The sequence below is a fragment of the Andrena cerasifolii genome, chromosome 6, assembly GCF_050908995.1.
Source record: "Andrena cerasifolii isolate SP2316 chromosome 6, iyAndCera1_principal, whole genome shotgun sequence".
NCBI classification, from domain to species: domain Eukaryota; kingdom Metazoa; phylum Arthropoda; class Insecta; order Hymenoptera; family Andrenidae; genus Andrena; species Andrena cerasifolii.
Window position 1 is genome coordinate 11,806,306 of NC_135123.1, and position 25,306 is coordinate 11,831,611.

At 42.1% G+C, this 25,306-nt stretch overlaps 1 protein-coding gene across 8 annotated transcripts in view; it reads left to right on the forward strand.

Annotated features, from left to right (window-relative positions):
• The first annotated feature begins 15,235 nt into the window (after nucleotides 1-15,235).
• Nucleotides 15,236-25,306, forward strand: part of Nrm (neuromusculin) — a 280,335-nt gene continuing 270,264 nt past the window's right edge. For 5 of the 8 annotated variants that reach the window (XR_013085468.1, XR_013085469.1, XR_013085470.1 and 2 more), the window contains exon 1: nucleotides 15,237-16,182. Coding sequence is in view for 5 of the 8 variants with exons in the window: in XM_076813982.1 (XP_076670097.1) it covers nucleotides 16,077-16,182 (106 nt within the window). In the remaining 3 variants the exon portion in view is untranslated. Of the gene's footprint in view, nucleotides 16,183-25,306 lie in introns of all 8 variants that reach the window. The other 3 variants (XM_076813985.1, XM_076813986.1, XM_076813987.1) reach the window with 2 other exon arrangements.

The following is a 25,306-nucleotide window of genomic DNA, read 5'->3' on the forward strand; positions in this document are numbered from 1 at the left end:
CGCGTTCAATGGATTTACAAGATAAATGTAGGTTGCAGATAGTAGATTTCCTATCGCGGAATATTAGAGCTATTTCAGTTTTGGAAGATGGAACGGGATTAAGGTTCGAACACTCCTCAGGGGTTTGTGATTCACTTCGAAGCAAGCCTCGATGGATATTAAATTATCATCCTCGTCGAAGGATTCCATCGAGGACATTCCAGTAGCTGATCGCCTAAAACAGGACGAAAAAAAGCACACGCATTCCGTTGCCACGTAATCAAATATCTACTGTCCTATCGTCGGTCTCAATTTTCAAGCCAGAAAGTGATCCCGCAGGGGATCGTAGCCGAGATGTCGTAGCTAACCCGCCGAATTGGTACGATCTTTAGGGATTTGATGAAAAGGGTATTGGCACTATTACCCGTCACCGTGACGAAGCTATTCCGCGGACGGTATCTCGTCTTCCCGATTCTTCCCTTCGCAATCAGGCCTCGCCGAGGCGGCTACAAGGCCGTTCCTCGATCGGCCTAATCAGTCATAATTCCGTGATCGCCCCCTTACAGCCGGGCTTAATTAACTTTCTTACCCTGTCCACGTTGAATACTTTGATTACCCCCAGCTTCCGTGGAATTCCGCAACCACAGATTAATCGCAAGGAACGTGAATTACAAATTACAAGTCCAAGCCGCGCTTTATTATCAGTGGCGATTTTGCTATTAACCCTAATTATTCGTCCACATTTCTCGTGGACCACGAGAATGAGAAGCGATAATTCTCACTGAATTTCACGACCAGCGATGTTTAAACACAAACGCCCGGAACAACTTCAAGCTCGTCGATGATAATTGCCGCGGAGAATGTTACGTATCATGTTTCATTTATCCGCGCTACTTTCTGAAGCACGATCGTCGCCCGTTAATTACCACGAGGCTGTCGGGACGTTCGCATTTCCATGGAGAGACTCGCCGTAGTTTCGGTGATCAGAGTGCTTCGCGTCAATGTAAGAAAACTGGGGGGCGTAGATTATACGCAGAGAAAATTAGATAGCGGCTTAATAAGAGAAGTAAGGGAACTCGTTAACCAGCCGACAAGAACGCACTGCTCTGCTCTGCCTACGTAATTTTAATCACTATATTCTAATAGGAATTCGCTTAGTTATTTTAATTACTCGCGCATTCGCGTTTTATATTTCACTGGCTGCGCAGTGTTGAGTGGACGGCAGAAAATAAGGGGGGAAACAGCACGCAGAGGCTCGACGAAACGGAGGGAATTTGTCGTGAAAATTTATAATGAACACGGGAAATATAAATATTGCGGTCTTCCTCGTATTTTCGAGCGCCCCGCGTTCATATTTCCATTGTGAAGGATCACGGGCATTTCGCCTAGGCGATTTCTTCCGCGGAGATTTTAGAGAAATCTGAATTTCGCTTGTTTTCAACGGGCTGAAAAAAATTATCTAGCAATTCCTATAGGGGAGGCCGGGGCTAAAAGTTCCGATTTCGATAAACCATAAAAATGATTGGAAAATAATGTAGTTATTCTCTTCACTATTGACTAATTTCTTGTTAAATTTATTATATCTTCTGATTTTAAGCTTGTGTTTAATATATTGTAATAGGTTTCCCATAGAAAGTAATTTATTTGTGGCTGATCGAAGCGGAACTTCTTACCCCTATATGGGGCAAGTTGTTATCGCATTGGGGTAAGTTGTTACTATGATATAAGAGTTGCCTTTTAATGAAATATTTCATTTTCTAATGAAGTAAAGCAGAATTTTATTAATAATGGTTATTTATGAAGGTTCGGACCAACAAAAATGTATTATCTTTAAAAGAAAACCAAAAGCGACAGTTTTTATTTATCTTTACGCATAACTTCGATCGAAGTCGTGTCCCTTTCCGCCTATCATTCATATGTTCGCATCTTAAAGCACAGCGGAAACAATTTATACATTTGCGGTAGGTCTGTGACGATAGCACCCCCAAATTCGAATTTTTGGAAAAACTCAACGGCATTCGTTTGTCCATCGTTTGCCCACGTTTGCCCATAAAAATTTTTTTTATGCCCACCCTTCAAAAAAAAGTTATGAACAAAATAAAAAATTTGTCTTCATCACCCATCATGAATGCATTTCAATTTTTTAATAGAAGGATACGAATATACCCGATCTGGCCACGTTTGCCCACTCTCAGATTTCATTTGCCCACCCTCCAGAATTTAAATAAAAAATAAAAACCGCGAAAACATGGGTATAGATGAAGCGATCGCGTTAAAGTTCGATTATTCTCGAAAATATTATCAAAATCGTTCGTTCAACAGTGCAATTCGTTAGTTTAGATGTAGAAGAGATTTGCCCATCCATTAATTTCGTATGCCCACCCTTCAGAATCGAATTATTAATGAAGATAGCCAAGAAGTGCGGTACCCGTTAAAGCGATCGCGTTAAAGTTCGATTTTTCTGGAAAATATTATCAAAATCGTTCTTTCAACGATGCATATCGTTTGTCCAGATGTAGAAGAGATTTGTCCATCCATTAATTTCGTATGCCCACCCTCCAGAATCGAATTATTAATAAAGATAGCCAAGAAGTGCGGTACCCGTTGAACCGAATACCTTTCCGTTCGTTTTTTCCCGAATGAATTATCAAAATCAATTGTACTCACCGTAAAGGTTGAAGGTGTTTGGTGACATGTTATCCAAAAAATGTTGCACACACTTCTTTCTCACTTTATTCGAACGACACTTAAATTTGTATCGCTCATCGAACACTTCACACTTTTCACACATCTGCAGCATGTGCAGAATATCACCAGAGTGGTTTTCTAGTCATTTTTCACTAATTACCGCAATGATATCGCACAACGGAAAATAATATAATCTCACAGTTACTTCACAAACCGTAAATGAATGCACGGTCTCGCAAGAGTCGCGTCCGAACTCTGTAGACCGACTGACTTTCGTGCGTCGTTGGAAACAATTCGAGAGTGTCGCAGACATCTGTTTACGTTTCGGCACGTTCGATGACGACACGCAGCGCTGCTACCCTAACTAAAGGGGCGCAGCGCCGAGTGCCACTGCCGAAACGTAAACAGATGTCTGCGATACTCTCGAATTATTTCCAACGACGCACTTCTAGGCTATCTTTATTAATAATTCGATTCTGTAGGGTGGGCATACGAAATTACTGCATGGGCAAGTCTCTTCTACATCTTGACAAACGATATGCATCGTTGAAAGAACGATTTTGATAATATTTTCCAGAAAAATCGAACTTTAACGCGATCGCTTCAACGGGTACCGCACTTCTTGGCTATCTTTATTAATAATTCGATTCTGGAGGGTGGGCATACGAAATTAATGCATGGGCAAATCTCTTTTACATCTAAACTAATGAACTGCATCGTTGAAAGAACGATTTCGATAATATTTTCCAGAAAAATCGAACTTTAACGCGATCGCTTCACCTGTACCCTTCTTTTCGAGGTTTTTATTTTTTATTTAAATTCTGGAGGGTGGGCAAATGAAATCTGAGAGTGGGCAAACGTGGCCAGGTCGGGTACATTCGTATCCTTCTATTAAAAAATTGAAATACATTCATGATGGGTGATGAAGACAAATTTTTTATTTTGTTCATAACTTTTTTTGGAGGGTGGGCAAAAAAAAATTTTTTATGGGCAAACGTGGGCAAACGAAGGACAATCATTTCCCACCGATAAATCATTAAAACGTTTTCATGGGGGTGCTGATGAAAATTTTTTTTTGCCATAATTTTTTTTTGAAGGGTGGGCAAACGAAATTTTTTTATGGGAAAACATGGGCATACGATGAACAAACGAATGCCGTTGAGTTTTTTTAAAAAATCGAATTTGGGGGTGCTATCTTCACAGACCTATTTGCGGCAGGGCAAGTTTTTACGGTAACAACGTGCCCCAAGTCACGGTAACAACTAGCCCCTACCGACACATGTAGCAATTTCAAAGACTATTCTGCTTATACATGTATTCAAACGATAAACACTATTACACCATGTTCTTAAATGTCATTTGATCCATAAGAACGATTCAATCTATAATATCGACGTTAAATAATTGAAATAGACCAAAAAGTAATGATAGAAAAATTTTTACTTATCTGGTACGCGACTAATAGGTCCTTGCTTACAACCACACAATTCGCTGTCGCGGACGCTATTAAAGTGGGCGACAGAGTGGCGTGATCAACTCACACGGAAAAAATAATTTAAAGTACAACGCTCTTTTTATTTTGAAGATAGAGCCGTCGGAACAACTTACCCCCGGAACTTTTAGCCCCGGTCTCCCCTACGCGAGTCCGTGGATGCTGCAGTCGCATCGGAAAGCAAGTTGACACTCCTCAAAATCGCATAACCCTTATAAAATTGGTCCAAATGACTTGAGCTTTACTTTAGAAGCCAGCGGAGTCAGTTTTCCAGGTGGCATGTTTCGTCGCTTCGAAAAAAAATTGCAACTGGTCGGAATAGCGATGAAAATAGTGAAGGTCGCCCCCTTTCAATTTTTTTTCCGAGCCTGCAATGAAAAGTCCAAATACCCCTTTGTAGAGTGAAGCCAGCTGTATACATGCTGAAAACCTCATCCGAATCGACCAGCGCTGCTCCGAGCCACACGCGTTCAAAGATCGCAGAATAAGGGCGAAAATCGCGAAATTCCCGAAATCAGCGATTTGCGACCTTATTCTGCGATCCCCAAACGTGTGTAGCTCAGAGCAACGTCAACCGATCTAGATGAAATCCTCAGCATGCCTACAACCCACTTCGATCCACAAACGGGTTTTCCGAACCCTCACCACAGGCTTAGAAAAAAATTTGAAAAAAACCACCTTCGCTATTTTCATCGCTATTCCGACCAGCCGCAATTCTCCTCAAAACGACGAAACACGTCACCCAGAAAGCCAACTCCGCCAGCCTCCAAAAAACACTCAAGTCGTTTGGACCAATTTTAAAAAAGGTATGCGATTTTAAAGAGTGTCAACCCACCCTCCGATGCGACTGTGTATCCCCTATTTTATCGTTAATTAAATTTTGTGTGCTCCAAAATCGGTGAGACAAGTGCATTCGTGAACGAACGCGTGCAATAATTGAATGAAAATCTTTGAATGTAAATTCCAGAATTTTATCGGCGTAAAAATAGGAGAGGGTAAGTTTATAATTTAATAGATCGTCTTGTCCGTAATCGTAACCAATTATACTTTAGAAGGAGGGTGCTGTTTAAATATCTCGTTGGCTCGCAGAATTTCACGCAAGGACCCTCTAGAAAGCACGTTTTCACCTATCTCGCAGTTCATCCAGTGATAAACTTCATAATACCGCGAGAAAAAGGAATAAAGGGACGACGCTATCGTAGGGGGTAGTCATTTTCGAAAATTAGAATTAATTAGTGAGAAAGAATCCGCAGACGGTTTGAATAGATCAATTGGCAGAGCAGTCGTCCAGCAAACGGAAGATCCGGTTTCGAAACTCGATTCAGCAATTTCATCGGTCTATTCTTTTTCCCTTACAATACAATTCTATCTTCCGTCGAATAATAGTTCCGTTAAACGCCGCGATAGTTTGATCAGCGTCGCTGATTATTCCTTCTTTGAAATTAGTGGAATGCTTATATCTCGTTTAGGCCGTTCATGTTGAAATTCGACGGAATACCGGCATGATACGATACATCGTGTTATATTAATAATTCAGATAGATACCTATTGGGCCAATTTTGAGATCTAATCGAATATTGACTTGTAACTATACAAGCTTATGCATACACGTGAGTTGAGATTCTATTGATTAGAATTTGTATACGTAGCATAGCGCTGTAACCAGTGGTAAATGTATACGAGCAGATTATACCTATAGAAGTGGCTAGGAGAATTTTGAAGTGGACGTATTGATTGGACACATTTGACTGAGATCCTCGAGAGATAGACGTCTGATAAACGAAGTGTTTGAAAGAGCATTTAAGGGGACTTTGACGGCCTAAAAAGGAGCGCGATATTTTGGATTTTTTTTAAGAGAAAGCCTCAAATTATATTAATTGAAAACTTTATGCCAATATTTGTACATATTTAGACAACATTTAAAAAAAATTTAATTAAAAAAAAAAAACGGTACCTAAAACTTTAAACGCGTTTTTCTCAAAACGATGTTTTTTGAACTGGTTAGCATGATATCTCAAAAACCAATCACCCGATTTACTTCAAACTTGGCATATATCTTCAGTAGATGTCCCATTATCGTCGGTACTAAAACTAAGTCGGTTTTTGCAAAATTAGACTTTTGCAAGTTAAAAAAAGCAGAGAATTTTCTTGCAGAAATCGATGTCTCTTTCAGACGCTGCCATTTTTTTTTAATTTTCATTATTTCTCATTTAATCTAGTTCAGGCGATAGCCACACTCATACAGATTACGCAAATTTTTAAATTCTCAATATCAGATATCTACAACGGCTGATTTTATGCTAACAATGCGCACATGATTTTTGTAAGGCGCTCTATTTGAAGCACTATAATTCCGGATATAACCACTATTTTCGCATACAATTTTTTTTTCATATTCTCTAAAGATTGACAAATGAAGCCACAAAGCTGGAAGTAAATATATATAATGGTTTTGTTTTAAAAAATTCCCAAATCTCGCATCATTCTTCGTGCGTCAAGGTAGGGAGACCTCTTAATTAGGCGATGTATAAATCCTACCAGATCTTAGCTGAGCGTCAAGTGGCCGTTTGGTAATCAGAGCATGGGTTCGCAAAGTGACGGTCGAGGTTTCATCATTCACCCTCGTCTTTCGATGTGGGACAACTCCCTCGCTAAATCGTCGGCGGCTGCTTCCGCTACAAAGAAATCTTATGCATATGGCTGAATAATCCCCGGTAGAATGCGGTGGGTTCAGCCCTTCGAGAAACTAGGACGTCCGATATTAAATTCTCGTAGCGCGGGCAAGAAGTCAGACATCATCCCCCATGGAAGGTCCCTTTTTCGCGAACGAGCCGTGCAAATATTGACACGATATTTCCCACTCCCGTTTCGCGCGAACCCCCTGTACTGTTCTACCTTAACGAATTCCATCTGTCACAGAGAACTTCGACCCCAGCCTCCTTCTGTTCTCCTCTGTCCTCGCCCTTCCTCGCTTCTCTGCTCGTAATCGATAAAGGAGCGACCTTTCAGCCGAGAGCTGACGTTAAATCTTTTTTTGCAACTTCATCGATTCAGCGCCAGAGATAAGGGAGCAGAAACTTGTTAGCTGACTGATTCAAGTGGACAAAAGCCTCACAATTCGGCAAATAGGTGCCGGCGAAAGGGACAACCTCCGACCCTTCATTGTCCAATGTTCCCTTATTCATTCACGCCATTACTTTCCAGAGACTCGAACAGAGCGGACGGCGCAAAAAAGAATCGGGCGGGTTCATTGAATCGTTTAACTTGCACGGCTGTCGTGGCACGTCAAAACATTCGCAGGAATTACGTGTCTCATTAAACCGTTTTCCCGCGTGCTCTGAACGCGCGAGTCCTGGAAAACGAAGGCGCTGCATTATAGCGATACAATCAGAAGGGGGAGAAAAGAAATAGAATGATATCAGTAGAGCAAATTTGTCACCGATACCTTTGCCGTTATCGTCGAGCGTCAATTGCGAAAGGAATGGAGAAAATAATTTAATTAATCATGAATACTCTTATTAATTCGTGGCGTAATTAGCAGTGCAATGTGGGATGGAAAATTAATTGCAGTGTCTTGGCTCCCGATCTGGAACATGAAAATTAATGAGAGAAAGCAACCGTGGGTAACGATAGGTATTATTTAAAACTATATACAAATGATATCATTACAGAATCTAGGAAATTCCGAGGATTTTGTATACGTGGTATTCATTATCCGGAATACGCTTGTTGCATCATAATAATAAATTACTTTCATGGTGCAAACCAAAAGTACAAAATTTTATATCAAAATCTTAGATCCCCAATTCGAATCCCGTAGTTACAAAACACTGAAGAAAAATTTCCGCGTCATTTCATTACTCGTCATTTAAGTTCATCAGCGACTCATTGCAGAGTTCATCGCAATTACGCTGGCATTTATTCCGCGAGGCGACAAGGAGGCTGGGGATCCGCCCGAGTTTTATAAGTTCACGCGAGAATCGGTGAGAATTTCCGCGGTGATACATCGCGGCAAGCGATTCTCGTAACGTGTAATTTTGGTTTCATTCGGCCGGGATTCTGCCTGAAGGCGAAATCAACGAAACGGAATGACGCTCGAGGAATTCGAAGCTCCGCGAGATAACAATAGGAAAAAGCGGTGGCAACGTCTACCGTGCGAACGAGTTGTGCCGTAACCACGGCCTAGATTCCGCTCCACTCCCGGCTTCAATGATAGAAGCATCGATAAAAATCACTAATTTGCTTTTGTCCCTTTTCTCCGTCGCTAGATAGAAGTTTTCAGCGCGGGGTCTCGCTCGCAGCGAGCCCTCGCCGCGGCACGCTTCAACAGCTCCAGTGGCAATTAAATGGTTCGGAACACCACTTGAAATTGGAAATTCCAGATAGGTTTATTGTGATTAAAATATAGCAATTTTCACGAGATAACATTCTATAAGTAACCTATTTCTCCTCAGCAAGTATCTACTTCAAGGAGGAATAAAGAACGTTTTGTTAGTGATTAATTTCTTTAGATACTCCACGAGGTTCTCCATCTCCTTTTCGAGAATTAAATGCCAATCTGCTTTCTCTTTCAACAGACTTGTTTCAGTTTTCGATATCGCGCGCTGCTCTCACTTCGTTTCCATTCAAATTATTTATTCGCATACCTGTTTGCCTGTAGATTTCGGGAATATAACAACTAGGAAACTATGCGGTATGTTATTATTCTGGTAATAAAATTCACTACTTTCCTTCTGCTAACGACTTCAAATGCAATTTAATTCAATTGCTGTAATTCATCAACAAATCGTGCGCCGAAAGTTCTTCCTAAGTATGTTTCTTCGGATATGTAAAATTCATGTTCTCGTATATAACATGTACAACAGCTGCATTAATTGGGAGTAGTAACGAATCAAAATAGAATCCTCCTGCTCTAAAACTCTTCGTTAAAACTGAAGAGGGAACAAAGAGCCAATTACAAGAGGCATGTGGAAATTGGAGGATAAACAATTCAGAGTAATTTCCTAAAAATGAAATGACGATAGCACGTCGATTCTTCAATTGCGCCTGGATTTCGCTACTCTCCTGCTGGTGCACTCGTAAAGAGGCACTCGGTGGAGCATGCAGTGGAAAAAAATACCTCCACTCAAATCAAGTATTACTGACAAAAATTATTTTCATGCCTGCTTTTGTGAGATGAATATAAAATCCGTACGAACAGATTCTCGAGCTTTGGACAGCGATGGAAATTTTTAAGCAGTTACTTCCTTCCATTTATTTAAGAACTTTACGTACCCGATCACTTGCCACTGTAATTGCGACGAATTCAATTGGTAAGAAAGGTTAATCTAGTTCCACTTTGAGTATAAAACACAGTACAAAGCTACGACCATTTTCGACCATACGAACGTCTGGCTTTTATTGCTACTCCAATCAACTGCACCAATTAGCAGACACTTGGCAGCTAGGGAACCTAATCGTAAAGCTGGAACTCAAAAACAACGAAGTGGATACGAAGTCGAGAAAGTCAGGTGGCATTTGATGAGCGAATATAAACGGCATTTGCTTTGGCGAAAGATCCGAACAGTCTGCGTTCACTAAGTCTCAGCAATTATTCAGTTTAGTACTCCGAAGCTTTCCGAATTTGCAGTACTTTAAATTCTAAAGTCGACGGTGGAACGCGATTCTGATGGAACACATTGACGACTTCGTAATAAACGAATTTCTTAAATTATTATCTTTTATCAAGCTTTCTCTTTTGCGAACCTGATACAACGAAATATGCGATGCAATTAGTTCTAGAAACTGCTTAGACTCTTGTCGCGATCCCGCCCTAGAGTAGCCAGGATTCGAGTGTAGCGGAGCAGCTGTATACTTCATTTTACTGCATTGCCCGAAACGGAATAATACTCGACTGCCTTTGGAAAGCCAATGTAAACGACCTCTTCGCTCTCACGAGCCATGATAGAGAGACGTCGTTTTTCCTAGGAAAGTTTATTTGGAACTCGCGTATATTTCGCTCGCGTTCGCCGTGAGAAGGAAGGGAGAAAGGTGGAAACTTCTTCGCGAAGGTAACAGAAAGTTAATACGATCGTTGCGATCCCATTCGGCTTGCGGAATGATTATGCACCGACTCCCGCGCTCCCTCCCTAATTAAGCATTTACGCTAATACGCACCTTTGCAACGATATTACACGAATGTTGCATAATGTAATAAATAAATTTATTTCATTTACACTTCCAATCATTTAGAAAGACGAATAAGGGTTAACAATTAGTTTCCTTGATTTGATGCGGGAGGAGATTTGTGTCGCTTTACGCTAGATTTATTAGCTGACGATGAACTGTAGATTTAGTAGAAAGCAAATTGCATTTGGTAACGAGTCGCTCCGCGTGCTCTCACTGCGGGGAATAATTATTTTATTTTCCTAGGTCGATTCACAGTAAACGTTCCCGAAGCATTGTTTGCGACTTGTTTATACCTTCTGACTTTAACTGCCCCGCACGTCTCGTTTCGTTTTGATTACAGTGCAACACCGCGACAAGCGAAATTTCATATCGGCGGTGAAACATTTAGGCAGCCCGACTTTGCGTAAAACATCACGCGCGTGTCGCGTGCGCGGTATAAGTTAGCCGCAATTTCTCATCTGAAACTGTAATGAGACCACGTTACCCGAATTACGGCCGGTGCCATCAATGATAATGGTAACCGCCCTGCGGACGTATTAAACGGATCGCGAGGAAACAGTAGGAAGCGCGATGAAAAATATGGTAATCGCAGGCGGGGACCTTTAAACGTGATCGTCTATCCCAGTTCGATAATTATTCTTCAGAGAATAAATAGCGGAGCCCTCGAGTTTACAGGAGCAGAACAGTCGGTGGAGGAAATCTGGGACAGTGGAATATCGAATTAAGTGAAAACTGATTCCCCTTGCTACAAAAATTCTTAATTGAGCTGTGTGCTCTTTTTATCCATCTTATCGTATCTCGACGACAGAAAATCTTCGTTCGCCCTGAATTTACCTACACTTGAATTACCTGGAATTTAAATATGATTCCGCGAGAGCTTTATACCCTCTCCAACTGAATGTACCCTAATATTAAACGTAGCTTGTATTATTCTGAATAATACGATTCCTAAAGCTTATACAATGATTTACTGTCTTGACACCTTTGTAATCTTTTAAATCATACCGTCCTCTTCGTTTCTGCTTTTATAGACTATAAACATTTCTAGTAAACTGATCAGTACAGTACGATGTACAATGATTTATTCAACGGGAAAGTTTTCTACGAAATAGCAAGGGCACGATGCTAAATAATTACGCAGGATGTTAGAAACATCCTGATCTCAAAGATAGCAGAAAAAGAAAAATGTTCCTTTTTAATGTTTCGTCGGAAAAGTGCGTTTCAGTAAACACGGCTGCGGCAACGATTTTCCCACGTTTACCGTGAAAGAAATATAGCATGGGGTGCCGTACATTTAGTAGTCGCAAAGAACAACCTGACTCCGGAGAACTTCAATGCCTTTTACTGGACACTTCGCTCTCCTTTTTTGTAGTTCTCACGGAAACGAGATTATTCTTCGCAGCATTTTCCAGCAGCCACGGTGGCTTGTTTATTATTATTCATAAGCCATTAGAAAGTCACCGTAAAGCGTCATTCCTCCTTCGACCCGAGAATTATTCAAGTTTCCCTCTCATCGGTCACACGATGACTCCGTTGCGACACTATCACGGGGTCATTAGGGGTTGCTTCAGCCGCTCTCGTTATCGGAAAATTCGTGTGAGAGCATAATGAGATCGTTCAAGATCGTTTTGAGTACCCAACCTTGGCCTTCTATTCCTCACACGCTTTCCACCACGAAGTCACCCCTTGCGATTGCCCGTTAACCATCTAAAGCTGTCCGCGTCACGTCTAATGGAAGATAGGTCTGACGATAGCCAATACAAATTCACATTCTCCGGTGCGTCGTCAACGAATTAACCTTATAGGTACGTGGTACGTTGAGGCGAAAATATTTCAAAACTTAAACACTTTAACCAGTTGCTTTCATTGGTGTATTATAATTATTAGAGCGAGAGATACTCGAACATTTTGTCACGTCATTTTCCTTACACCTCGTCGTTTGCTACATTCCGAACAGCTCAGAAATAGGCTTCTCCATTTGCAGCCATGTGTAATCCTTAATTCCCAGTGAACAGCGGGGAGCAGAATCCAACCGATTCGATTGTTCGATCGATAAAGACAACAATGGGAGGATCATTATTGGATGAATATTTACGGCAAATACTGGGAACTTGGATCGTTTGTAGTTTCACCCGACAAGGCAACGGGAAGGCAAGATTGTTAATCATAGTCGCTGGTGTTTTCTTTCCATTTCGCGCGAATTTACGTTTCATAACGCCGATAACTTTGCTTCCTGTTGAGTGTGGGATAAAATCAGCGCCACAATGATCCGGTTCACGGCAGAAAGAAAGAAGGGAGCTTCAGAGGAAACCAGGGGGTTGCACAAACCGCGTAATTCGCTTCGAACCGCACGGCTCATTTGCAAAAATCAGAAAGCCCTGCTTTATGCTGCCCGGGTTGTGCTGCACGGGAAATTCTTATTTGACGTCATATACGTTATCCGTCTGCCTGGACCAGATGCTCGTTGAGATACTAATAAGCTGCCGTAGTCATTAAAAATTAAATAAAAAAAATTAAAACCGACTTGAAAAAAATAAAAATGCACTAAAAAGTAAAAAATAATTTAATCCCTTATTTAATCTACGGCTCTCATATTTTTTAAGTCGGCGCCAGATTTACACAGTGCAAAAAATGAAACGCCGACTTAAAATATATGAGAGTCGTAGATTAAATAAGGGATTAAATTATTTTTTACTTTTTATTGCATTTTTATTTTTTTCAAGTCGGTTTTAATTTTCTTTTTAAATTTTTTGTCTTTTTAGTTTTATATATAAATTGACACAACATGCTTACGAGATATGCGTGTACAACATAAAAAAAAATACATGCACACTCTTCCTTTTTGAAGTCGTTCCAATTTATTTGCTCCACTGGAAGCGAAGGTAGCTCTGATTAAATGTACTCCTACTAATATATCATTGTAAATATGAACAAAGAGAATATAAGTATACATAATTGGAGCACGCTCTCTAGCCCGGATTTGTTTCGGTGGTGTACAAAGCAGCACATAAATGAACTATTTGATATTGCTCGAGATACGCGTACACCAATTTCTCTGATTACTTTGACGTATGAAATCCATCCCCAGGAAATATTGCGTTTTTGATAGCTTATACACGCAAAACTGGATCCTTTCATGAATTCCATTAATACATTCAATGCACTACAGATGTATATCGATACTCTGCACAGTGGGGAAATTTCGCGATTTTATGGCCAAAACCACAAAAATAAATTTTTCAATTCGACAAAATAAATGCAAATGTCAATTGAAGAACTAATATGAGTATCAAATGCCACAAATTTTACTGTTAAATGTTTTAATACAAAGCTCGTATAGACTCGCAAATATTTATGTTCGCGCAAAGTTAGACTGAGTTTTCAGGTTTTGACCACGAAAGTGGATATAGTTCTTCAATTGACATTTGTATTAAATTTGTAGAATTCAAAATTTTCATTTCTGTAGTTTTGGCCATAAATACGCAAAATTTCCCCACTGTGCGCTGGTATTAGTGGCATAATATTTCTTAAGCGTTCAGGATTAATGTAACTCCAAAATGAGTAATTGCACTGTGACACACCGATTGTTTCGGAACGGATGAGCATTTCTGAAATTTCTTGCAGTAGTGTAGCGATAGTAGAGGAGAAACCACATAGCGTGACGGTAAGAAACAGATGTTCAAGTGAGCACGGAAAGGTAACGCTACTGATGGCACCTGGACAGTCTGAAATCCTTGCGACGACGTTCCTAAAACTTTTCTTCCTTTATTCTATTAATACGTTTTACAACGTCTTTAATCTAGTTCAGGCGACAGCCACACTCATACAGATTACACAAATTTTTAAATTTTCTATTTCAGACAACTACCACGGCTGATTTTATGCTAACAATGCGAATGTGATATTTGAAACACTATAACTCCGGATACAACCACTATTTTTGCATAAAATTTTTCTTCCATTATCTCTAGAGATTGACAAATGAAGCCACAAAGCTGAAAGTAAATATATTTAATGGTTTTGTTTTAAAAAATTCCCAAATCTCGCATCATTTTTCGTCGGTCAAGGTAGGGAGTAAATTGAACACCGCAAATTGGCACAGGTCACCGGGTATTCACTGTATCTGTACAAACCGTGATATTTGCCCCAGATTATGTGTATATATTTCACTACGTTTATTTCCCCATTTTAGCCTAAATGTGCTAACATTCAGCTTTAACCATTCGTAACATAAATAGTTACTTCAACCATTCAATGCACTCTATTTACCGAAAATGTTGACCAAATACGTTTCGGTGCGAAGGGCTTTCAATTCCAACTCCTTGAATGCACTACAACTGGAACACGTAGGTGCAATATAAATGTAGCAATAGGAGCAATAAAAAAAAATCGAACGAATATCATAATTAATAAAAGCAATCATCACGATGCGCGGCGGCTACATCGCCAAAAATAAAATTTCACTTTGATACAAGCATGTGATAATATTTCCGTCCCAATCATGAATACAAGTATTCCATACAGCGTAAGATATCACATTGGCTAATATTCAATAAAAATCGTGATCAGGATTTTCCTTCACACTGGACAAGTGTGTGTAATATCTGTTATATCTGATTAGTGCTTATAGGAATACGAAATGCAGCGGAGGGGACAAGGATACCATGGCGTCGGTGGGGGCGGAATGCGTGTCGGCGCCGAACCCTAGCCAGGGTGCAGGTCGCACGGAAAATCTTAATTTCGAGTGCAGGACTTTCTACCACCTTTCCGCGTTGATGCAGACACAGGCACGGTTTTCCCATCTGCGCCCACCCCGGACGGGCGAGCTGCCGAGGGCAGAGGCGCTCGGGTTCCTTCGTAGGGACATGCGCAGGGACCCACGGAACGACAGGTGCGCGCCGTTCGCCACGAATCGTTTAGTTTCGGGTAAGCGTACGAATCGGTCGTATCGCGGTCGTGCCGCCGTGAGCCGCCGTCGCCGCCACCAGCACCTCGTTCCTCGGCACGTCAGTTGGTCGTGGGCTCTCTCTCTCGGTCGGTCGCCGTGCTTCCTACAAAATCACCCCTCCCCCCTTCGACACCTTGTCGCCGTGGCTCGCGGATAACACGCGATCGTTTCCTCGACTCCACCGATCCACCCTGGCACTTGTCGACGCCCTGGACCCTCGCGTTCTCGCCCCCCTCGCCTGCTCTCTCCCGTTCTTTCCCCCTGGACACCGTGGTTGCTGAGTAGCCCGCCGTTTATCGAGCGTGCACGTGCTCCGCGAGGCCCCTCTTCCTGCGCCCGCTAACACGCTTTTAGCGTGATCCGACCCCCGACGGATCCTCTCCGTGCACTCGAGAAGCTGCATCCTTCCGGACCCGCAAGCATCCACCACGCTTCCGTTCCCCCTCCCCCTCGGTGGTTCGCGGGAGCTCGCCTACGCCCGGAATCGGATGCCCGGCAGACCGATCACGGACTTCTGCCGGCGAACCACGGGACCAGCGAGAACCTGGCCGCCCGGTTGTCGACCCCCCGGCCCCGTGTGACTTTTGGTGAACTCCAAACGGCGGGCTTGATCGAGATCGGCACTCGGCGGCTCGAGGAATCGTCTCCACCCACCGCGAGTGTGTTGCGCCGCGAGTGAAGACTCCGGAGAGAGGGCTGGAGAGATACATAACGCATATTACGGTACTAGTGGTGAGACGAATGTGGTGCCTGGAGTATTGAGTCGCGTTTCGTTGGGTCGCGTGTCGCTGATCGTCCAGGATGGCCGGTGGACGGGATTTACTACGCAGGACTAACTGGATGGAGATGATAGCGACGCTCTTCCTGCTGATCCTCGGCCCGCTCCAGGTTCTCCAGAACGTTAGAGGTGAGTCGACACCAATTCTCGCCGGTTTTCTTCGGATACTCCTGCCAGGGACGGGACGTAAAGAAAGTGTGGAACGTGCGAAAAGCTCGCGAGCAAACGAATCATTCTCACGCGATACACGGGGGACGTGGGAACTGGTCGTGCGTGAATTCGAACAGAGTTACGCGTTCCGCTGGAAGTAACAAGCATCTGGAAAATTTAGAGGTCGTCGGGGGGGCGTGGGCGATAAGGAACGGCGAAAAATGCCTGGTGAAAAGGGGTAGGAACGCGTGCAGAAATGGGCCGCAGATACGCGCCGGAATTTACTGCTGTTGAAACGAGTGAGAACGGGCGGGAAGTTCTTCAGAGTTCACAGCCGCTGTATGATGTAAAGAGGGAACAAAAAAATACGCTTTTCAGTTGGTTCGGGGACAGAAACAAACGCGAGCCTGTTGTGCGGCACCTTCCATGAATATGTTTCACCGGCATTCGGGCGGCTTGCTTCTCCAACCCCCGCAAAGTCGGCTGCAACTTGGCCTCTCGAGTGATAAACAAGCTTCCAATTGCGTTACTTAAGCGATTTAAGGCCGGCAGGCCAAGTGTATCAATAGTGTATTGGAAATTGAATTTTCGACCTAGCGGCTGTTGTTACGAACAATTCAATTTCAACTCTTCAGTGATAACGAAACTTCCATTTGTCTTGCTTACAGGATTTAATAACGGGAAACAGGGGAATCGATAGTTTGGGAAGTTGACTTTTCCAGGGACCGCTATTTTAAAAATTCGTATTAACGACTTAAGGGTTTCATAATGCACGAGATACTCCGTATAATTTGACCTAGACGCGGCCGGCGAATTACGCGCTACCTAAATTCAATTATCGCACGCGCAAATAGGTATGCGGAGAGGCTAGTGCGTTTCGTTGTAGATGAAATCATGCTGGTCATATTCGTTGTTGAAAATCTCAACGTGGTTACCTTTTACTTAGTTTATTCTTCGTCATAGATTCCAGATTCTCATGCAACGCAGAATAAAAATCCTCTGTGAATATCTTTTCAGTCATTTGAAATGTGGCTCGGCATGCTCGTTATCTTCAATGAATTATAAATTGTAAAAGAATGTAGAGAAGTTGCCTGTGCTATCTACCGTTTCTGTTCTTGAACCACCCAGTCTGAATGCAAGTATCGCGCTCGATTTTCAAGTTTGACGCAAATCCGAACAGTCCGCGATTCTGAACGCGCACGGTGAAGCTTTGATGGATCGTTTCAGGTTGTTTTAAAGCAGGCTTTTCCACATCCATCATATGCGTTTGCGGATATTTGGAAAAAAAAACAATCGTACAAGCTAATTTCGGATCCCCTATATTCTCATTGAACTGTCAGTTGTTAATTAGACTCGTCCCTTTCAATATTAGTTTGAAACTTTTTCAAATATCTGCATTCATTCCTTTGTCTACATTATTAATAAATTAGTCTATTGTTCCTTTACACGCAATATTTCGAACCATACTACTCAATTTTCTGAGACTTTATTCGTGAAAGAAAATCTTGTAACTTACTTTCAGATTGTTACTTTGCTATCGCAACGAACCAAAAGAATTTCGTGCCTGCCCTCTGCCAAGCTTTTCAATGATTACAAGTATCGAGAAACGATTCGCAATTCGCGGTGCCGAAAATAGCATAATTGCAAACGTCTGGCGAGGCCTAACAGTCCACCGCAATTTCGGAGACTGAACCCGAAATCTGTAACGTGATTCACTTCTTCGAACTTTAATCTTGTCAAACATTGTGTCGTCCATACGGTTCATTTTTATTTTACCGAATCTACGAGCAATAGTACCCTTCGTTTCAAGAAATAAAAAAAAATCAAATATATTGTCTCTTAAATCAATGATAGGTACAACTTGAATTACACTAGTTTGAAGGACATGCATCCATTCAATGTTCCCATGATGGAGCTCGAAAAGCATTCTCATTAAAACACAGGCAAGGTCTAAAGAACAAGCCCAGACAGAGTAAAAAGAAATCACTAAACAACCACTTCTTCATCTTTTCTCCCGAAATATAGACGACACAGGGTACACCAGTGATTTTAATTGTTGACGTAGCTGCTTCTCGTCTCCTCAGATGTTTGCTTCCACGCTTCTCGTGGATGTATATTTTACATCGAGCGCAGCAATCGTTAACTTTGCATAGAGCATCGATGTTCATCTCGATCGTGTCTTCATCACCGAGGTGCGCGTAAATCGGGGGTCAAAGTTCCGGCTGCCGAAATTAGAATGGCGATGAGAATTCGACCACTTAGCCCGGCCCAGGGAATTAATATTTGCGGCTGGCAGGTAGATGCAAACGCGTGGGCGCTTAATCGAAACGAGAGGGAAAAATCAAGCTTCCGTGCTTGCGAATGCTGTGCGGCCGCCGCGAAAAGTTTATAGCATGCATGTCGTCGGGCAAGATACGCCACGCCACCGCAAATATTCTCCACGTTTATTATAGAGGCAGCAGACGCGCGAGAAATTCCCGGATATCTTGTATCGCGCTTGCCGAGGAGTTAATGAACTTTGAAGAATTCACCATCTCCGCGGACTTATCCACAGTGGCATAGAAATCACTCCGTTCGCCGAAGTGTTCGAACTGTCGTAATTAAAACTTCCTCCACGCGCCTGCATTCGACGCCTCCCCCGCTGCAATTCTGCATCAAATCGCACGGGAGCTGACGCCATTATCATAATTCTGTTTACATCGCGAATAGGATTAGCTCTTATGAAAGCCCTCCGCGTGAGAGCGAAGAGCTTACACAGGGGCCATTCAGAAGTAATAGACGCAGTTACACTGGGATTTAAATCCGTGGGCTACAATCTCAATTGAATTTGACAGGAAAAGATGCAGTTGAGAAACTCTAATCTCTTGCGGATAGAATCTAATGATTCACGTGTTTTAATTGTGGCGATGGTTATATTTAGGAGTGAATCGTCCGGGTTGAACAACGAGAAAAATCCTTGCAGGTGCATTCGAACGTAAAATGATTCGCGTCCCTGTTCGTTGTCGTTGAAAGTGCTCCAGCTCCTTCGCAAAGGGTGAGGCATTGCTTAGCGTTTAAGAAGAGCACACTCCTGTTTACAGAGACCTGCGCGATGCTTATACATACTTCATTGGTGCACGGCTCTTATTCAAAGTTCAGCGACGTAAAATTCTGCAGTACAATTGAGGACGAACGGCTCTTCTAGAATTGTTAGCAGCCATTCCCGTATGATTTGGAGCAGAAGTACGCAAGTTCTTCCTTAGTTTTCGAACAATGGTTCTTCCCTTCCTGACGATTCAGCTGCTTTGGTCGACCTCCGTAGACGTCGTTCTCAATAGTACTTTCTATTTCTTTTATTTCTTTTTATAATAACGCAAACAACAGTTTTAAGAGATCTTGTATCTTCAAATCTAGGGGTAGAGATTTTTTCCCTCTAACGCAAACGAGCCTTCTTCTTCCCCTTTATACAAGATCGTTATTAACTAAGTCACATCTAATTAGGATCTGACGAAAGACTCGCAATCGGACGGTCTTCAAAATATTTCCCTTTAATAGACATTCGCATTAATTTTTGGGGATGACGTAAATAATGCTACTTGTTAAACTGCTTCTTAAGTGGCAAGTTCCTTTTGAATATACTAGAATTTTTTGTAACGGACAACTTTCTTGCCGCATTATTCCCTGCAGAGGCAAGGCTTTTTCTGATACAAGTAATTTATAGTTGTTTCACCCCAAAGAAGCGAGAGTTAAAATGCCTGTGCCTTAATGAGCCGGGCTGTACCAAGTAGATACATTTTTCCATTGCGCCAAGCGAACTTTTAAATATTAGAAAACCAACCCTGCCGCGCGCAGTACAGGGAAGGGAGTTTTTCAGTTCTTGACAGTTTTAGGATTAACGACTCGACTCGAATCGATGTAGCGGCGTGTGTTCAGCGCACAGGCGTGGAATCGGGTTTCTCACGTTCGTTTGTGTGCCTTTGCAAAATTTCGCATTCCTCCTACGCATCAACTGCGACCCCCCATAACTGTCAACGCTTCCAAACACGATAACCGACTTTTTCTGCGTTAAAATAATCGAAATCCTAGATTAGTGGAATACCTAAAAGGCACCGAGTTCCAAGTATTGATTCGCCAAAGCTTCGCTTTAATAATAAGAGTGCTTCGAAGGAATCTACGACTTTCCTTCCGTAAAAGACTTGTTGCAACGCGCGCTTTGCTAATCGGAGGATTAACTACAATGCAAACGATCGCGATTGAAGCGAACTGAGACTGCAGGAATTTGCAAATGATCGCCCCTTTCGGTGTAATGGGATGCCGGCTGAAAAACTAATAATTTCGAGCAGAGCGCCGCGGAATAGAACGATTCTATTTAACCGATATTGGTAATCGATGGCGGTAATTAATATGAGCACGATGTCGCAAGGTTAAGCGTAAATATTATCATAGCATTAATTTTCGTTTGAAATTGCATGCCCGTGTTCCCTTGACTACGCGAAAACGCGCATGCACGGGATTGTGCTTCCGGTCGTTGCTGATGTTTCGTGGGACTGCTGAAACCTTTCAATAACAGTAAGGCATTGTTAATTAATTTTGTAGCTTTAGCGGAACGCGCGCGGCATTCCTGCTGTAATACACAGCCAGGTTGAAGCAAACCTGGTTATTCACAAACATGGTTTCATCTGTTTCGAAGGAGCCACAAATCATTCACGAAAGAAACAAAAACTAACTTGACTCTATTAAAAGGAATAATATGGTGTCCTTTTTATTGTATGGCGGGAGAGATTATTCGGCAGAATAATCAGTTTTAGTCATGTTTAATTTAAAATTTACGACTAAGAATAGATATCGCTTAGAATTTTTTTTTTATTATAACATTCGCATTAACACTCCCTCTTTTCCATTGTAATCAAGTGAACTTAATTGTACTCCTTGATATTCCATCTTTCGCCACGGGATGCTGCTCTATGAACTTTCCTAGAAGTAGCAACACGCTTAAAATAGGCGTATTTTAGTGGCGGCTGGAGCAGCGCGAATTCTACCGTCGAAAATAAACGTTCCGCCTGTACAGAGCCAGACCTAACGCGTCAATGCATAGAATTAATGACTGGCAGCAAAATGCTTGCTTCGGTGGAAGTAAAACTCCAAATAATTGTCATTGACCTCGTCATTACCGAGCGATATTTAACGTAACATTTGAAGCAGAATAATAATGGCAACAGAAAAATATAGGCACGTTTATCAATCACAAGAGAATTGCTGATAATTAGATAGCCTCTTCGTATGATTATTCGTAAAGCAGGTAGGGGAGACCGGGGCAGATTGTAACAAAGGTTCAGATTTGTTTAAGATGAAGCCAGATGTCTAAGTGTCCAAGATTTTGTCACGTACTTTCACGCAATTAATTCACCACATACGTAAGTAATAAATCACGCAAATTATTTCCTGATTGAGGAAAACACTTTCGAGAAAAAACTGTGAAAACTTTTTTTGTTACAATCTGCTAATTTTGGCACTTAGCCGCTTCTGATACATATTCCGAACTTAGAACACGCGTTGGTTCCCACAATCATTTAATTGCTACAGCGATTAACAGGTTACCTCGAACAATATCTGGCTCGATCGAATCGGCATCTGTCTAGATTGCTCAGCCGGCGGAATTCGCAATTGGAAAATCAGTCGGGAAAGTAGTTAATATCGGACAGTTGCGAGTAAACGCTCAATAGTTTATCGCGGTTTAACTGGATACAGTTGACCGCAGTTAATAAATGGAATTTCGCGAGGAACCAATATCCCGCGAGAGTATCGCGAGGCCAAAGTGCGAAGATAATGGCGACGCGACGCGGTAAAATTTTTAAAGCAGAAACCCGCCCGTGGCTCAAAGTTAACGCCCCTCATGGTTATGGGGAAACGAGATAACGTTGGCCGTGTTTCGAAAAAGGCACCCCGATAGCCCCTTCGCTCGGACGAAATTTTTGCGCAGCCATGGGTAAAAATAAAGGTTCTCCTATAAAAGTTCACCGCAAGTTCCGCGTGCTTTTTGCACCGAGACTTTTCTTCCCTCCCGCAGCGCGGCGCGCTTTTAAAAAAAACGTCCAATCGAAGTAGTTTGATGGGAGCGCGATGGAATACGGAATGCCGGGAATTAAATTACGAGGGGAGTCCACTAAACGATAATTAAGAGTAAATTTGCGTACACTTGATGTTTGCAGAGACAGGGGGCGCTCGCTTCCGAATCGGAGCGGAATTTTATTTATTTAGTCAATAATACGCAATATCTAGTCAGCCCAGCTCCTTTATTGTCGAGTTTTAAAGCAAAGTAATGAATAATTCCTCATCCATTGCAAGGCTGTAGTAGTATATTTAATACTTTAAAGGTAGGAATTTCTTTAATCAAGGCACGCCCCCGAGTTGCTTCCGTTCGTTTCTTGAAAAGAATTATAAGTTCCTTCGCCCTAGACTAAAGCAGCTGCCTTTTTCATTATTTAACGAACTTCTGCAATGCATTTCTTGCACGTTCTACATCATTCGTTATTCGAAAAGTCACTTAAGGATTATAAAATATATTCCCGTTTTGCCAGCTAGTGGGGAAGACTGTTATTTGTGGTGGCACGTGGTCTCAGGGGTCTCTTCTATGGCATAAAAAATGCCGACGTTGCAAACGCTTGTTTCCTTGCCCTACAATGCAATTTCAAAATATGGTATCCTCTGCGCGTTTTTTGGTTCGCATTACGCGACCTGGCATCTTGTTATGTTTACTGAAATTCACCCCTATCGTCTGGATAATCCTTACGACTTCGGTGACTGCACTCTGTGAAAAATTATTATTCGTGTTAGACTTTTATCGCAATGTTCTAAAAGTAGCCTCTTCACTCCATATTATCTCCACGATATTTGCAAACAAATTTCAGAAACTTTCCGATCTTTTCATGCTACGTCTGTCTTCGCAATGGGTAAATAAAAATACGTCCGATGAAAATAGGAAGTCCAATGAGACGCTAGGAAATTAGAGAAATTATATTGAAAAAATGGGGACCGTTCGCTTGTGCGGCGTGTTCGATGGGCTGCGAATTTGTTATGCGCGAATCGACGGCGTGAAAGAACGCAAAAAGGTGGCTGAAAATTCTGTTCCCTCAGTCAGCCATCGCCAATTCGTTCGTTAATTTCCGACGATTTCCATAAATTGATCCAGTCCGGCGTCGAATTTGCGTTACTTGATCCGTTCGTTAGTCTCGGACAGTTTGCCCGTACGTGTACGTAATGTAAGCGTAAACTTGGTGTCAGACCAGCCGAAACGCATGCAAATGACACAGAACCGTCACAGGAAGGTGCCATTGATTTAATGTCAATATGTAACGATAACGATTCCCTTTCTGTCGTCTGCTATTTATCGCGAAAACAATTCGTTGCGGGGAGAATCGATGATTGTTTTCTATCGCACTGATTAATTACGAAAACCTTAATTTAGATAGCTAGGTAATTCGATTTCCAAGCAGGTACCATATAATTTTGAAAAGTGTTTAAATCCTATCGCCTATCGTTTTATCGTTTTACTTATTCCGAAGCCCAGAATCATCTTGATCCCAGCTGCAAGCTCTAGTAATGTATTTGGAATCAAATAAAATCCCTAGAAATATGTAAAAGTTAAGTGGCAAACAGATCGAAGGTAAATTATGTCTATTGACAGAACGTTTAGCTAGCCAGTGGAAATCGAATCTAAAACCGATCAAGTTATCATTGACGTCAATGCCAGATATAGTTTACATTATCACAGAACGCCCAGAAAACAGCCGTACCACCGATCATATAGGGCAAGTTGAGCACGGAGTTATTGAAAATATGAATTAACGAGTGCGGGACGACCAGTGGACGCGGAGGTTATCGATTGTCACGGAATCGAAGCAAACAGCATTCTGTCGCGCGATTGTCAAGTGGCAAAATTGTCGAAGCGCGTGTCCCACTTGAGCGGGACCATCGAGCTTTTCCGTGTACCAAAAGCGATCGTTGCAGCTCGCTCGCGTCCCCCTTTTTTTCGTTCAATTATGCTTTGCCCCGTATCGCGTTACATTCGTTATATTATTGTAACGAAGCGTCACATTGCATGGATTATTCCATTCACTTGAACGGTGGTTCCGCTTTCAAAACGTGATCGGCATCGATGTTTAAAAAGACTAATTTAATTAAAACACTGCCCCACCAGAAGAACCGTGTTTCATTTGAAATTGTAAACATTTGCTGCTTCCACGTTTAATTAACTCAATTGTTCTTCACGTGTAATTTCTTTGCCCCGTGACTTCTCTCTAACAATTTATTTGCCATCGGTATTATAGAACTACGAAGCAAGCAAAGTGTGATTGGCTCGAATCGAAATATGCATCGTTCCGGTTTAAAAGGGACATATCACAGACGTTCCATAAAAATGCTTTGCACGCCGGAATTATTAAACAGGGGATGAAAGGTAGAATTCTCGGGTAATGCCAGCAGATTGGGATAACAAAGGGGTGACACGCGTGGCAGCAGAGGCACAATTACACAAGTGTAATTGGCACTTTCGCGTGACAGGCGGGACTACGCTTCGAGACGCTTATTCACGGTGATTCCTTACATTGCAGATACTATTTGCATGATCTAATCACGGCAGAAAATTGGCTTCTGCTCACAGCTTAGCTCGTGCATTCGATACGGCAGTCTCGCGCGGAATTTAGGCAGATCTAATTTGTCTCGCTAAGCGCGAAGATCGTGGTATCACCTTTCGCTCCTTTGCAATACTTGCGTACACCTAGAGACTTAACCCGAGGGCAAGTTTCTGATTAACCCTCCGTGGTCACACCTTCTTATAATCGCAAATTGATCGCATGGGGTTCATTGCATTGCCGTGTTAATTCAAAAGGGCGTATCTGGTCAAAAGGTGGTTCTGAGACTTTTAGTATTCCGTGCTATGCCATCGGTATGCTATAATAATCGGATTAGGTTAAATATTAAATCTGGATAAAAAGTTATTTATATATTTCTGACCAACCCTTAAAATATTTTATACTCTCCAAAGGAAACTGTGGTAGATACCTACGCCCAAAATCAGGCATCGAATTCAAATACGTCCGGAAAATATACTTTTATATCTTCAGTT